We start from the raw sequence: 13,727 nt of genomic DNA, 5'->3' as shown, positions 1-13,727 counted from the left end.
ATTCAAATAAGGTGTTTTATATCTAAAACACGAATAAATAAGTAACGTTAGAGTGAATAAAATTCGCCTTGTGATATTGCTGTGCGTATTTAGGTCATTTCCCCCGCTTATATTTAGGTAAACATAAGACCGAAGTTTGGCCGGGAAAGCTGTCAGGACAAAATCTATTCAGCAGCCTCATTATCTTTTATACTCTTTCAGAAGATTCTACAAAAAAAGATTCTAAAAAATATCTTGTTTGCAGTATTGTTGATAATATATTAAGAGTTAATAACAAGCATTTCCACTGGTGCTGATTCTTGGTTAATTGTGGTAAATTGTGTTCATAAAGGTACGTTTCTGAATGACAAGCCCATTTATACCATGATATTTTTATTGAATATAGATAGATTCATAGATAGATAGGACAAAATTATATCACAATGTCAGAATAAGTTTAACTAAAGTGTAAGAGCAGCAATAGTGATACATTATCTAGTTCATCTTTCCCTAATTTTCATTTTATCTCCTTACCTGGACAACAGGACGCAAAAGCCCAACCAGTTCAGGACAGATTATTGTCAAGACTGTTGTTTCCATGAAATCTGTTTATACTCAGCCAGCTTCACAAGTATCGGATTTGGTAATAGGTTGAAGGGAGAGAGTCGTGTGAATAATTACCTGTCTAATCCACACAATTAGATAACAGCGATTAGGGCAATACCTGACCTGAGAGTCAGACAGACAGAGGGATGACTAACAAGGGACACCTCTGAGATCACGCTAATAAGACGGAGGAGAACGATGGAGAGATGAGAACGATACTGGTAGGGATGACTTGAAATTTGCTGATGTGTCGTTTCAGGCACACTAACAAGCGAAATGAACATATACTGGATAAATCAAGGTTTTACGTATTGCACTCACAATTAAATTTGCCAGTTTATTTCTCAAAGGGCAGATAAATGCTCATCTGTCAGAGGCGTACGTGCAAATATGGGGTTGGACACACACAGTGCTTTCAGAGAATTGCTGGCAAATTGAATCATTCCTAATCTCTCTCATTCTCTTTCTTTCACATCCCTTGTTTTCTGATTTGTTTCTCCCCTGAGGCAAATCTAATTGCTCAAAGGTTGCACTTTCAATGCTCTGGAGGCTTATTTGTGATCTCAGTTATACTTCACCGAAATGTGAATTTTGTTTCTGATATGATATTTCTTCTAGAAATTCTTCAGAAAGAAAACAATGAGACCCAAAAAGTTGACATAAGTAATTTACTAACTTATGTTGTCAACATAAGTGAAATAAATAGTAAATTTAAGTAATTCTTCATTTACTTAAATGTAAAGAATTCACACACACACACACACACACACATATATATATATATATATATATATATATATATATATATATATATGTTTATATATATATATATACTGTATATAATATATACTTGAAAATATATAGTATAATATATATTATATGTAATATATTTTATTTATAATAAATTTTACAATATGTATATAAGGAATATGTATTTGAAGAAATTTGGTGAATTTCAAAGAAGTTGATGAGAAATATGTGAGTGCATATTAAAATCTCTTTTGATAAGGCCTTCGTTCATCTTCGGAACACAAATTAAGATATTTTTGATAAAATCCGATGGCTCAGTGAGGTCTGCATTCACAGCAATGACATTTCCTCTCTCAAGATCCATAAAGGTACTAAAAACATATTTAAAACAGTTCATGTGAGTACAGTGGTTTAATATTAATATTATAAAGCGACGAGAATATTTTTGTGCGCCAAAAAAACAAAATAATGACTTTTCAACAACATAGTGATGGGCCGATTTCAAAACATTGCTTCGGAGCTTTACGAATCGAATCAGTGACTCGGATCTCCTATCAAATGGCTAAACTGCTGAAATCACGTGACTTTGGGTCTCCGAGTCACTGACTCGATTCGTAAAGCTCCGAAGCAGTGTTTTGAAATCGGCCCATCACTATATTGTTGAAAAGTCATTATTTAGTTTTTTTGGCGCACAAAAATATTCTCGTCGCTTTATAATATTAAGGTAGACCGCATGAACTGTTTTAAATATGTTTTTAGTAACTTTATGGACCTTGAGAGAGGAAATGTCATTGCTCCCTATGGAGGCCTCATCGAGCCATCGGATTTCATTAAAAATATCTTAATTTGTGTTCCAAAGATGAATGAAGGCCTTATGGGTGTGGAACGGCATGAGGGTGAGTAATTAATGACAGATTTTCATTTTTGGTTGAACTGACCCTTTAAAGGGTTACAGGTTACATCGAAAATACATTTTGGTCCAAAAATAACAAAAACTACGACTTTATTCAGCATTGTATTCTCTTCCGGGTCTTTTGTCAATCCTGGTTCACGACTCCGCAGTGACGCTTCTGACGTGTTATCCGGTGCGCCCGAGCTTCGTTTACAGTCTGAGGGAGACACACGCTGTATTCAAGCTATTCTACATTGTTTGTATTTTGGTATTGCTATATTTTTTAAAATGGTGCGTAAGTGTGCATGTCGCGGATGTCCTAATCGCCAAAAACAAAGACGTAAAAGTGCATTACCAACGCCAACAGATGAAAGGATTCAATGGAATCAATTCAATGGAAAGGAATCCGGAAGAGAATACAATGCTGAATAAAGTCGTAGTTTTTGTTATTTTTTGACCAAAATGTAATTTAGATGCTTCAAAAACTTCTCACTAAACCACTGATGTCACATGGACTACTTTGATGATGTTTTTATTACCTTTCTGGACATGGACAGTGTACCGTACAAACACTTTTAATGGAGGGACTGAAAGCTCTCGGACTAAATCTAAAATATCTTAAACTGTGTTCCGAAGATGAACGAAGGTCTTACTGGTTTGGAAAGACATGAGGGTGAGTCGTTAATGACTGATTAATTTTCATTTTTGGGTGAACTAACCCTTTAAGATCTGCTTTAGAAAAGGCTCGTGAGAGGTTAACTGGGTAAGTGGTCTTTTTTTAGTCAAAAAATATAAGCAGGACGCTTACTAAGCAGGTTTCAATTTGCTCTCCATTTAATCTATGAAACACTGCTGAGATATCTAATTTGTGTTTTTCCCCTGTAGGTCTATCTGTGTGATGATATGAATCGGTTGTTCAAAGCAAAGATCATGCATAATTGGTTGTATGCATGTACTGGTATCTATTTCTGTCTTTATCTCTCCATCTATCTATCCTCTATCTATCTCGCCTGGTCCACCTTAAGTGCAGCTTGAGCAGGCTGTCGTGTTTGTGTTGAAGCCAACAGGCACAATATATTACAGTCTAGGGCTCGCTGCTGAAAAGCCTGCTGGATCTTCCAGTGACCTGCTGTTCTTTCCTGCTTTCCTGTGTGTTTTTTTCTTCCTCTCTAGATTTAGATTAAAAACAAAGCCCGTTCCTCCTTCTCCTTTGCCTTTTTAGATCTCAGCAAAGAAGCCCTGTAGTTTAGAGGTACTGTTACAAGGTTGGAAGACTCGAATGGAGATTCGTGTTTGTTTTTGTTGCTTTTTGGGGACATTTGCAGAAGGACAAGACAGCTGGACTTGATTCTTCTGAATTCCCTGCTTCTCCCAGTCTCCTGATCTGTGTGGGACTGAGAGCCGGACAGTAACGGAGTGGGACGTCAGGGAATTCTGGGGGGAAATCCAGTCTAAGTGTGAGTAAGGGGATCTGTTTTAGGAGGACCCCTCGTCAGATGCACTGACAGCCTTCTGCGGCTCAGAAAGGACAGAGCCGGGTTCCCAAGCTCGATCCGGGGATCTGTCCCCTGGTGGAGGGGGACGCAGGACTACGGAGGGTCAGCGCGTTGCCCGTCAAAACCGGCATCCCTCCGGTGACCATGTACCCGCAGGGTAGACACCCGGTAAGTGCTACCCTCTCTCATTCTCCCACATCCTGAACAAATGGGACAGATGGAGTGACTGGATGTAAGAGAGACATCACTTCAGGCTTTCAGTCGCATATACGCATATTCAGGTGTCCTCAAGAGCCAGTGGATAGAAAGTTGTGTGGGAGGAATCAAACACAATGTGTGTCTTTATTAGTTTGTGTAATAAACCTTTCTCAACACCCCCTCTAATAGATGCCATAGTGCATTTGGGCAAATCTAGAGTGCTTTAGGTGTGTATGTGGGTGGGGTTGGATATGGCTCACTGTGGGAAGTTTATTTGTTATCTGTCTCTGGTATGTTGATGTTTCTAGAATCTAAAGAATCTACCGTACATTACAGTGTGGTTCAGTGTACAAGCCTAAACTTGTAATATCTGACAGCACAAGGGATCAGATGTGTTTATGAATGAATGAAAGATACTGATTTAGTGTGTATGTTGTACATTTCCCCAGTAGGCTCGCACATTGTAAGGGTGAATCTCACAAAACCAGAATGATAGATATTTAACCTTTTCTTCTTTTCTATCAGAACTCATAAGAAAACCAAATTTTGCTTTGTGACTTTTTTATTTTTTCCAGATTTGTTTTCTTTCTCTCTAGATTTAGATTAAAAAGAGTCCATTTCACCTTTTTTAGACCTCAACAATGAAGTCATCAGATGTCTTTATTAATGGTCCCTTTAAGGTCCCTTGAGACGGATTTAGTGTGTTTGTTGGCCCATAGACTTCCAGTGTCAGGGTGAATCTAACAAAAACGATCAAGAAATGTCCAGAAGGTGTCATATTTCACTTTAAAACCATAAGTGAAAAAAGGGTTTCGATAAACATAATTTTAGGACAATTCTTGCATTTGATTGAGTTAATTGTTCTGCCGAAAGTACATAACCGTCAGTAGATTTTTTAAAAATTATTTCTTTGATAATCAGCACCGTTTTATACAGTTTGTATCTTAACCCATAACATTCCTTTAACGAATATATACAATCATGTCCTGAAGTTCCCAGCCAGAGTGATTGAATGCGTTTTATAATGATACAGTGAACAAACTCCAAAGGACCAGTGAAATCTGCAGCCAGGTTTTATTTTTACCTTCATGGCCTGTGAAACATGACCTGCACCAGTTAAAAGGTGTGAGAAAGGTCTGTGTGTGTAACCATGCATAAACATTGCCTTTTGTGCTCACACCGTTTCTTGTTCTGTAACTTTTAAGACATAAAGTCCATGTTTGTGAGAATCCTGTTATCAGAAAACAGAAACGCATGCTTTTTTATTAGCGCTTCTAGTTAAGCCAAACATCACTGTTAGTTTTGCTCATACTCCTAAAAATGGGGGGTCTTTACTGGCATCTGTGGTTCCATGAAGAACCTTTAACATCCATAGAAACTTTTCATTGGACAAAAGGTTCTTTATAGTGGAAAAGGTCTTTAGATTATTACAGTGTTCTTCAAACAAGAATACATATGGTTCTTTTACGAACTGTTCACTGAAAGATTCTTAGGGGAACCCAAAATGGTTGTTCTATGGCTTTGTTTCTAAGAGTGTGCTCATTTCGAATTGGACCAGTAAGCAAGCAACCAAAGCATCTTAGAAACAACTTACTACTCCTTAGCATCCATATAGCAATGCCCTGGTAACCACGCCTTAGCACACTTCAGTCAGCGTTTTACTGGGTCAGTTAGGTAGTTTTGTTTAACCGTTCAACACCATCCAGTGCAAATCAGATGGAGGTTATCAGTATGAAATGAGTGTGTTTGCATGTGTCAGATTTTGCATATACCTGTTGAAAGGGTTAAGCCTGATTTGCAAGGCAAACTGCATCGGGAAGGCTGGTAATTGGTTCCACTGGATTTTTGTGGTTAGTGTTATCTGAAGCAGGGGGATTGGAAGGTGGAATGAGAGAAGAGTTACGGTGCTCTGTGCATCTGAGCCAAAAACAATAACAATAAAAAAGACGGGCAGGGAAAGCTCATAATCCGTTGCAGCCACACCTTCAGTTTCCGACTGTTGTAGAAAACAACTTTACAGAATACACTTTACACATTTTTAAGCATATTGAGAATCTAGATGGCAATGCCAGTATTCAATCAACGTTTAAGGTTGAGAAGTCCATAGATGTCATCTGTGAGGTGTTAGAAACCTGAACTCTCTCTGAGATCTGTGGATGAGTCTGACACAATGAGAACCCGATACAAATTAGAGGCTGTAATAGGAGTGTGTTAGCGCACGTAGCACATGAGGCATGTTTGTGCTCTCGTTAATAGTACCTGTGTTTGCAGTGTGTGGATTTATGGGTCTTTTCTTGGCAGGTGCTTGTGTGTTGTATCAGGATGAGAACATTTCTATGGATACTGATCTCATGATCTAAGGGTGAAGATGGCAGAAAGAGAAAACTCTGTTCAATATAACTGCATTTTGCACCTTAAAATATTTTGGTGTGGACAGGCAAATGACTTGAATGATGGAAATTTGTGTTTCATGTAGTTTCATTACTACCTAATTTTTAGATTATTATTAGCAATTCCTTTTCCATTAACATTTCCTTTAGTAGGTATTTTTGAGGAAATTTATTTGGAAGAAAAGTTCTTAATGTGTTTAAATGCCCTCAGGAGTTTTTAGACCGAATGTAATAACTCAGACATATTTCATTTTATATTTATTGAATTCTTGCAAAAATCTAGAAATTATAATGATTTTTTACAGTAACAGTCTTGAAATCACATACTTTCTTGAGTAGGTACTTATTTTGAATAAGTAATTACTTCACGACCACTAAAAAAGTATGTTCTGTAAAGTATAAATGTGTGTAGTATGAATGTAATCCAGACGTACTACGTTCGCGATGTTGCCCTTATCATGTGACCTACCAGCGTCAGTTACTTTGCTTCGCTGCCATTCACAAATCCTCTCCTGTGGCCTCATGGGATAGTAAAGTGTCCATCGTATGCACACTTCCGAATCTCGTCGGAAGAAGTAGGTCATCTGCATACTTTCTGCCCACTCCTTTATGAGTACTGTGAATTTGGACATACTCCCTTGGTCACGTACTGTTTTTCACCTACTTTAAAGTAGGGAAGTATAAAGCTTTTGATTCATTAAAAAAGAACCACCTCAGAAGATTCATTGTTCAAGAATCAGACTATAAACAGGTCATACTGTACCTGCTTATGATTCACACACACAAAAAAAATCTTGGCTAGCATTTGTTTGGGAATCAGACTACATTGCTTGCTCTGTATGTTTTTAATTCATTATAAAGAATCGGCTCAAATTTACTAAAACAAATCGGCTCATAAGTGTCATTTGTTCTGAAATCGTGCTGGTTGCACTGAATGTTTTTGATTCACTAAAAAATAATCGGTTTTCTAAGAGTAATTAGTTGAGTATTCAGACTGAGAATTAAACTACACTAGTCAGTGTGATTCACTAACTAAAATGATTCACTAAACTGAAACTAAAATTTTGTGAACATCATTTAGTCCTGGTAATAAATATGGCACCTAAAAAAGTTCTCACTTCCCAACTCTTTATCATGACTATAGCAACTTTGATTATTAATACATTATGTGATTCTCTGAAAGTTTTTATGCAAAGTGTGAATTTGTACCATATTCATATTTTTTTAGTGTGTTATTGCATGTGTGTGTGTGTGTGTGTGTGTGTCTGAGAGTGAATACCATCTTTCTGTTGCACTGATGTGGTGGCCAAGTGAAAAACATGGCCAAATTCCATGGTCACAAAATTCACATATGCTCCTTTAATGAGCTGATAGTTTGAGCTGGTTTGCTCATTTTTACTCACAGCCATATTGTTTTAATAAATGTTTTTATTCTGGCCACATTTGGATGTTAAACTTCGTTTCAGGTTTCATATCTTCACACTCTTTTATTGTCACTCTTTCGTGTTGGTCAGAAATGCAAATATAAGGACTTTCTTTCTTTCTTGCTTGCTTTCTTTCTTTCTTTCTTTCTTTCTCTGTAAAGTATAAAAGCTGTTTTCTCTGCCTGCCAATCCACAGTTCCTAATCCAGTATTGGACAGGGATGGCTTTTGCTCTGCCTCACAAAGCGAGGCACTCCAGAGCTGCATTGTCGGTAATTCGCCAAGATAGTCCGAGCAGCACCGGGCGTCCAGCCTTCAATGGGTTTTAAGATCAGGTGAAAGCTTCAGATATGAGCAAAAATGGAAGGACTTTTCTCTCAGGTCGTTTAATGAGCCAGTTCAAGGTGTACCTGCTGAACTCAAGCACCTCGAAATGATTGTATCCTGGGAATTCTAGTAGATTTGTGGAGACAAGGTCTTGCAGGACTGGGCAGGAAAGAAGGACAGGTTTTTAGAGTGCGAGATCACTCACACATTCACCCAGATCCCCCAGAGATCACACTGACACTTCTCTTCCTCCCACTCTCTGGTGATCCTCATCTATTCGTGTGCCTTTTCGCACTAAATATTTCACCAGCGGATGATTATTTCATGGATGTCTCTATCCCAGCCTGTCTGCGAGGATGCGAGCTGAAAACAGCTCGTCGTTCCTCTTTCGACGTCTCTCCTCCTTCAAGCCGATTTAAGACACTGTGTCCAAAATAGCAACTACAGCAGTGATATATGAGATGATCAGAGTGGGCGATTGGGAGAGATTTCATTTCCCACCATTGTTATGGGATCTGCTCGTCTCTCTCTCCCCCTTTGACCTCCCTCAGAAGATAATCTCCAGTAATTCTAGGCTAGCCTGCTGCAGCTCGTCTAAATTGTGATTGACTAGCCGCTGTCCCACATGGCTCGCTGTCTGCCTCGTTCCCCTCCGTCCAGATTAACTGGATCAGTTTTGGATTTCAGGATTCCCCCTCCTTCTGTCTGACACACACTGTTGTGTCTAAACAGACGCTCTTACCAAGGATTCTTCTGTTTGTTTTTATATGCAAGTTTTGCATGTATGTTTGTACTGTATATTGCGCATCCCTCCATAGTCCAAACTAATCTATTTTTATCATAACTAAAAGCAAAGAAAGATGCTTTGTTTTTTTATTTGTATTGCTATTACTCATAAAATACTTTTCATTGTTTTGATGTAAATCATTCTGCACCATTCGTGCTACAGACATTAATAACATCTCATATTTTACAGCTTGTTGAAGAGGTTGAAGGTGTGCTGTTATTTTTCAAAGCAATTGAACTTGCCACTTTTGCCTGAAAAAAAAACATAAGATAGACCTATATGAATATCCACAATTATAAAGACTTCTTGGGACAGTTATTTTTTCTGTCTTGGGCCAGTAAGTAACCACTTAACAACCACCCAGAACACCCTAACTGCATAGCAACACCCTAGCAACCACCCACAACATCTGAGCAACTGCATAGCAACACCTTGGTAAATCACCCATAATATCCTAGAAACCACATGTCTACTATACATTAAATGTGCAGCAACGCCCCAGCAACCACATACCATCACCCCGGCATCTGCATTACAGTGCTCTGGCAACCACCCACAACACCCTAGCGATGGCATAGCAACAGCCTGGCAATCATTCACAACATCAGAGCAACCACATAGCAACAAACTAGCAACTGCTGTCAGGCTACCACTCACACAATGTGACAACAGCATAGGAAGATCATAGCAACTGCATAACAATTCCCTGGCAACTGCATAACAACACTGACAGCTGCATAGCAATGCCCTAGCAACCACCCACAACATCGGAGTAACCACATAGCAACAGCAACTGCAGCCAATGCCCAGGCTGCCACTCACGCAATGTGACAACCACATAGGAAGATCGTAGCAACTGCATAACAATTCCCTGGCAACTGTGTAACAACACTGACAGCTGCATAGCAATGCCCTAGCAACCACCAACAACATCTAAGTAACCACACAGCAACAGCCTAGCAACTGCAGTCAGTTCCTAGGCTATCACTCACACAATGTGACAACTGCACAGGAAGATCGTAGCAACTGCATAACAATTCCCTGGCAACTGCATATAAAAACACTGACAGCTGCATAGTAACGCCCTAGCAACCACCCACAACATCTGAGCAACCACATAGCAACACCCTAGCAACTGCAGTCAATTCCCAGGCTATCACTCACACACTGTGACAACCGCATAGGAAGATCGTAGCAACTGCATAACAATTCCCTGGCAACTGCATAAACAACACTGACAGCTGCATAGCAATGCCCTAGCAACCACCCACAACATCTGAGTAACCACATAGCAACAGCAACTGCAGCCAATGCCCAGGCTGCCACTCACGCAATGTGTCAACCACATAGGAAGATCGTAGCAACTGCATAACAATTCCCTGGCAACTGCGTATAAAAACACTGACAGCTGCATAGTAACGCCCTAGCAACCACCCACAACATCTGAGCAACCACATAGCAACACCCTAGCAACTGCAGTCAATTCCCAGGCTGCCACTCACACAATGTGACAACCACATAGGAAGATCGTAGCAACTGCATAACAATTCCCTGGCAACTGCATAACAAAACACTGACGGCTGCATAGCAACGCCCTAGCAACCACCCACAACATCTGAGCAACCACATAGCAACACCCTAGCAACTGCAGCCAATGCCCATGCTACCACTCACAACATGGCAAACACATAGGAAGATCCTAGCAATTGCCTAACAATTCCCTGACAACTGCATAGCACCACACTGACAGCTGCATAACAAAACTACACTTACAACACACTATCAACTGCATAACACCCTGGCAGCCACTCACAACATCCTAGCAACCACATAACAAGATCCTAGCAACAGCCTGGCAACCATGTAGCACCACACTGGCACTGCATAGCAGCATTTTGGCAACCACCCACAACACCAGGGTTGGCAGGTTTGCGTAACAAAACCAGCCTAATTGCTATTCAAAACCCACTCAATCACGGGCAAAACTAGACCAATCGTGTTCCTGGGGGCAAAAATCGCTATGCTTGGATTGGGGGTGTCCTTTTAACCCGGGTACTAAAAAAATACAAACCGCAGCAACAGTGTAAAATTAGCCCAATTCTAGGGGAAAACTGCAGACTTGGCAACACTGCACAACACCCTAGCAAATACTTAGCAACCATTCACAACACTGTAGCGTTGTGCAAGCTGGCTCTGCACAGAAACTACAATTTCCTTCAGAAAATGTAAAAAACTAATATTTTTCGTGAAATTATTCAATTGTCACAGCAATTTATGAGATGTTTCATCTAAACGTTCTAATAACATTTAATTACTGGTAAGATATACTTGTGTTGTTGTGGAAATCTACTGTGATCCTCTGAGCTCCAGACATTTGTGGTTTGTGTGGCATTCAGGATAGTTACTGTACACACACACGTGTTTGAATGAATGAGGGTCAGTAGGGATATGATGACGGCCCCCCTCTATCCACACACAAACACTGTGGGGTGTGTACTGAACTCATCCAGTCAGCTGTTCGCCTGCAGCTTAATTACTCGAAAGCTCACCGAGAGTCTGACCTCCACCGTTAGCCTAATTGAAATTTAATTGAATTTCGCTTGTCTAGACTAATTAAGCTCCTACTGAAACCGCCAATCTTCAGCCGCTCACCGGACAGAGAGCTTCAGAGAAAGAACTGGAAGCCCGGAGGAGTGCAGGACAAAGGCGGCCATTTTAGGAAGCAGCTGACAGAATGGCAAACGTGTTTAAAAATAGCAAAGGAAAGGACTCTGGTCTTAATGAGGAGGAGAGGTAGATACGAGTACAGTTGGATCAGATTAAAGCATGTAGGTCTTGCTCAAAGATGGGCCCAGATGAAATGATTTTGGATGTGGATTGGGGGGAAATATGTGGTAAACATGGTACAATGTGTTAAACAGAATTCAGAGCACTATGCACTTATTTCAGGAGTCTCTGCAATAGATTCATTAGCCTTTTGTGATTCACTAAAAATAACTACTCAGAAGAATCATTCATTCAGGAATCAAACTAATCTAAACTCTTTAGCTGAAAAATACAAAATCACACACTCTCTAAGTAGGTACTTCATTTGAAAAAGAACTTGCTTTGTGACTGTTAAAAAGTATTTTATATATACTGTAGTATATACGGAGCCCCGCACATGACATGCTGGAAGAAAGTGAATTGTGTGCACGATTTACTAATTTGTTCCCTCGATTTAATAAATTGTGTGCATAATTTACGATTTTGTTCCTTTGATTTGCTCAATTGTGTGCACGATTTATTTCATTCCTTCAATTTGCTAAATTGTGCAAACAATTTACTATTTCGTTCCTTCGATTTGCTAAATTGTGTGCACGATTTACTATTTCATTCCCTCGGATTATGAATTGTGCGCATGATTTAGCAAATCAAGGAAGCTAGATTTACTAAATCGTGCACATGATTTACTATTTCGTTCCCTCAATTTTCTAAATCATGCGCACAATTTACTATTTTGTTCCCTCGATTTGCTCAATTGTGTGCACGATTTATTATTTCATTCCCTCGATTTGCTAAATTGTGCAAACAATTTACTATTTCGTTCCTTCGATTTTGCTAAATTGTGTACACAATTTACTATTTCATTCCCTTGGATTATAAATCGTGCGTATGATTTAGCAAATCGAGGAAGCGAATTAGTAAATTGTGAGCACGATTTACTAATTTGTTCCCTAGATTTACTAAATCGTGCACATGATTTACTATTTCGTTCCCTCAATTTGCTCAATTGTGTGCATGATTTATTATTTCGTTCCCTCAATTTGCTAAATCGTGTGCATGATTTACTAATTTGTTCCCTTGATTCAAAAATTGTGCACATGATTCAGCAAATAGATTGAGCGAATTAGTAAATCGTGTGCACGTTTAGCCTTCTATTTTTTCCTGCATGTCATGTGCGGGGCTCCGTAAGTATGAAAGTGTGTAGTGTGAGCGAAATTTGGAGGCACTACATCCGCCATCTTGTCATTGTCATGTGACTTAAGTCACTTGCGTTGCTTCTTTGCCTTTCACAATTCCTCATTTGATAGTTAAGTGTCCATCAGATGCGCACTTCAGAATCTCATTGGAAGTTGTAAATCATTCTGATATTTTTCACTTACCGTTTTATGAATGCTATGACCTACTACTCCAATCAGCTGACATTTCAGATGCAGCTTCCAGTACTCTTTTGGTTCACTATGAGCTCTTAAGAGTCATTAGTTAGGGTTGATTTGTATGTTTTTTGGTTTATTAAAAAGAACTGGCTCATATTGTCAGTCACTCAAAATTCCAAATACTGGTTGCAACTGTTATTTTGTTTGTTTGCTTTCTGGAATTAGACTCCACTGGTCAAGCAGTATGTTTTTGATTCACTATGAGGTGACTCATAAGATTCATTGTTCAACAGTTGGACTACACTGGTTCATGATCTGATTCATGTACAGTAAGTTAAATGGTTAACTCGGATTCATTTTAGTGAACTGTCTGCATTATAATTTTTGGTTTAGTAAAAAATGCATTTTCTGTAATTATTAATGAAGTAGAAATCAATGTGCTGGGTTTGTACAGTATAGAATTTTTGGAAGGACAAACTGAATTTCCAAGCAACACTTATAGCTGCTTATCTAAGATTAATGAGATTGGGAAGCACATTTGTGGCTACCAAGAGTTTGGGTTAAATCTTGTGAGAGTTTTGCAGAATGAAGGTTACCACGACCCCATAGAAAGTGCTGCTGTTAACAAAAACTCTCTCCTCCCTCACTAAAATGCATGTAATGTTTGTAGTGAGGCCAAGGTCAAAGATAATGTGGTGGGAGCACATTTTCAGCTGTATTTCAATGAGCCACTTTTGATA

General features: G+C 39.2%; 1 protein-coding gene across 4 annotated transcripts in view; it reads left to right on the top strand.

The window, feature by feature from the left end:
* Window positions 1–3,348: 3,348 nt before the first annotated feature.
* tle2b (TLE family member 2, transcriptional corepressor b) overlaps window positions 3,349–13,727 on the top strand; it is a 58,111-nt gene continuing 47,732 nt past the window's right edge. For all 4 annotated transcript variants that reach the window (XM_067396208.1, XM_067396207.1, XM_067396206.1 and 1 more), the window contains exon 1: window positions 3,349–3,891. In XM_067396208.1, the coding sequence (XP_067252309.1) occupies window positions 3,868–3,891 (24 nt within the window). In that variant the 5' untranslated portion in view covers window positions 3,349–3,867. The remainder of the gene's footprint in view (window positions 3,892–13,727) is intronic.

This window comes from Chanodichthys erythropterus, chromosome 10 (genome assembly GCF_024489055.1).
Source record: "Chanodichthys erythropterus isolate Z2021 chromosome 10, ASM2448905v1, whole genome shotgun sequence".
NCBI lineage: Eukaryota > Metazoa > Chordata > Actinopteri > Cypriniformes > Xenocyprididae > Chanodichthys > Chanodichthys erythropterus.
The sequence above is the reverse complement of the archived record's forward strand: the minus strand, read 5'-3'. Positions and strand labels throughout refer to the sequence as shown.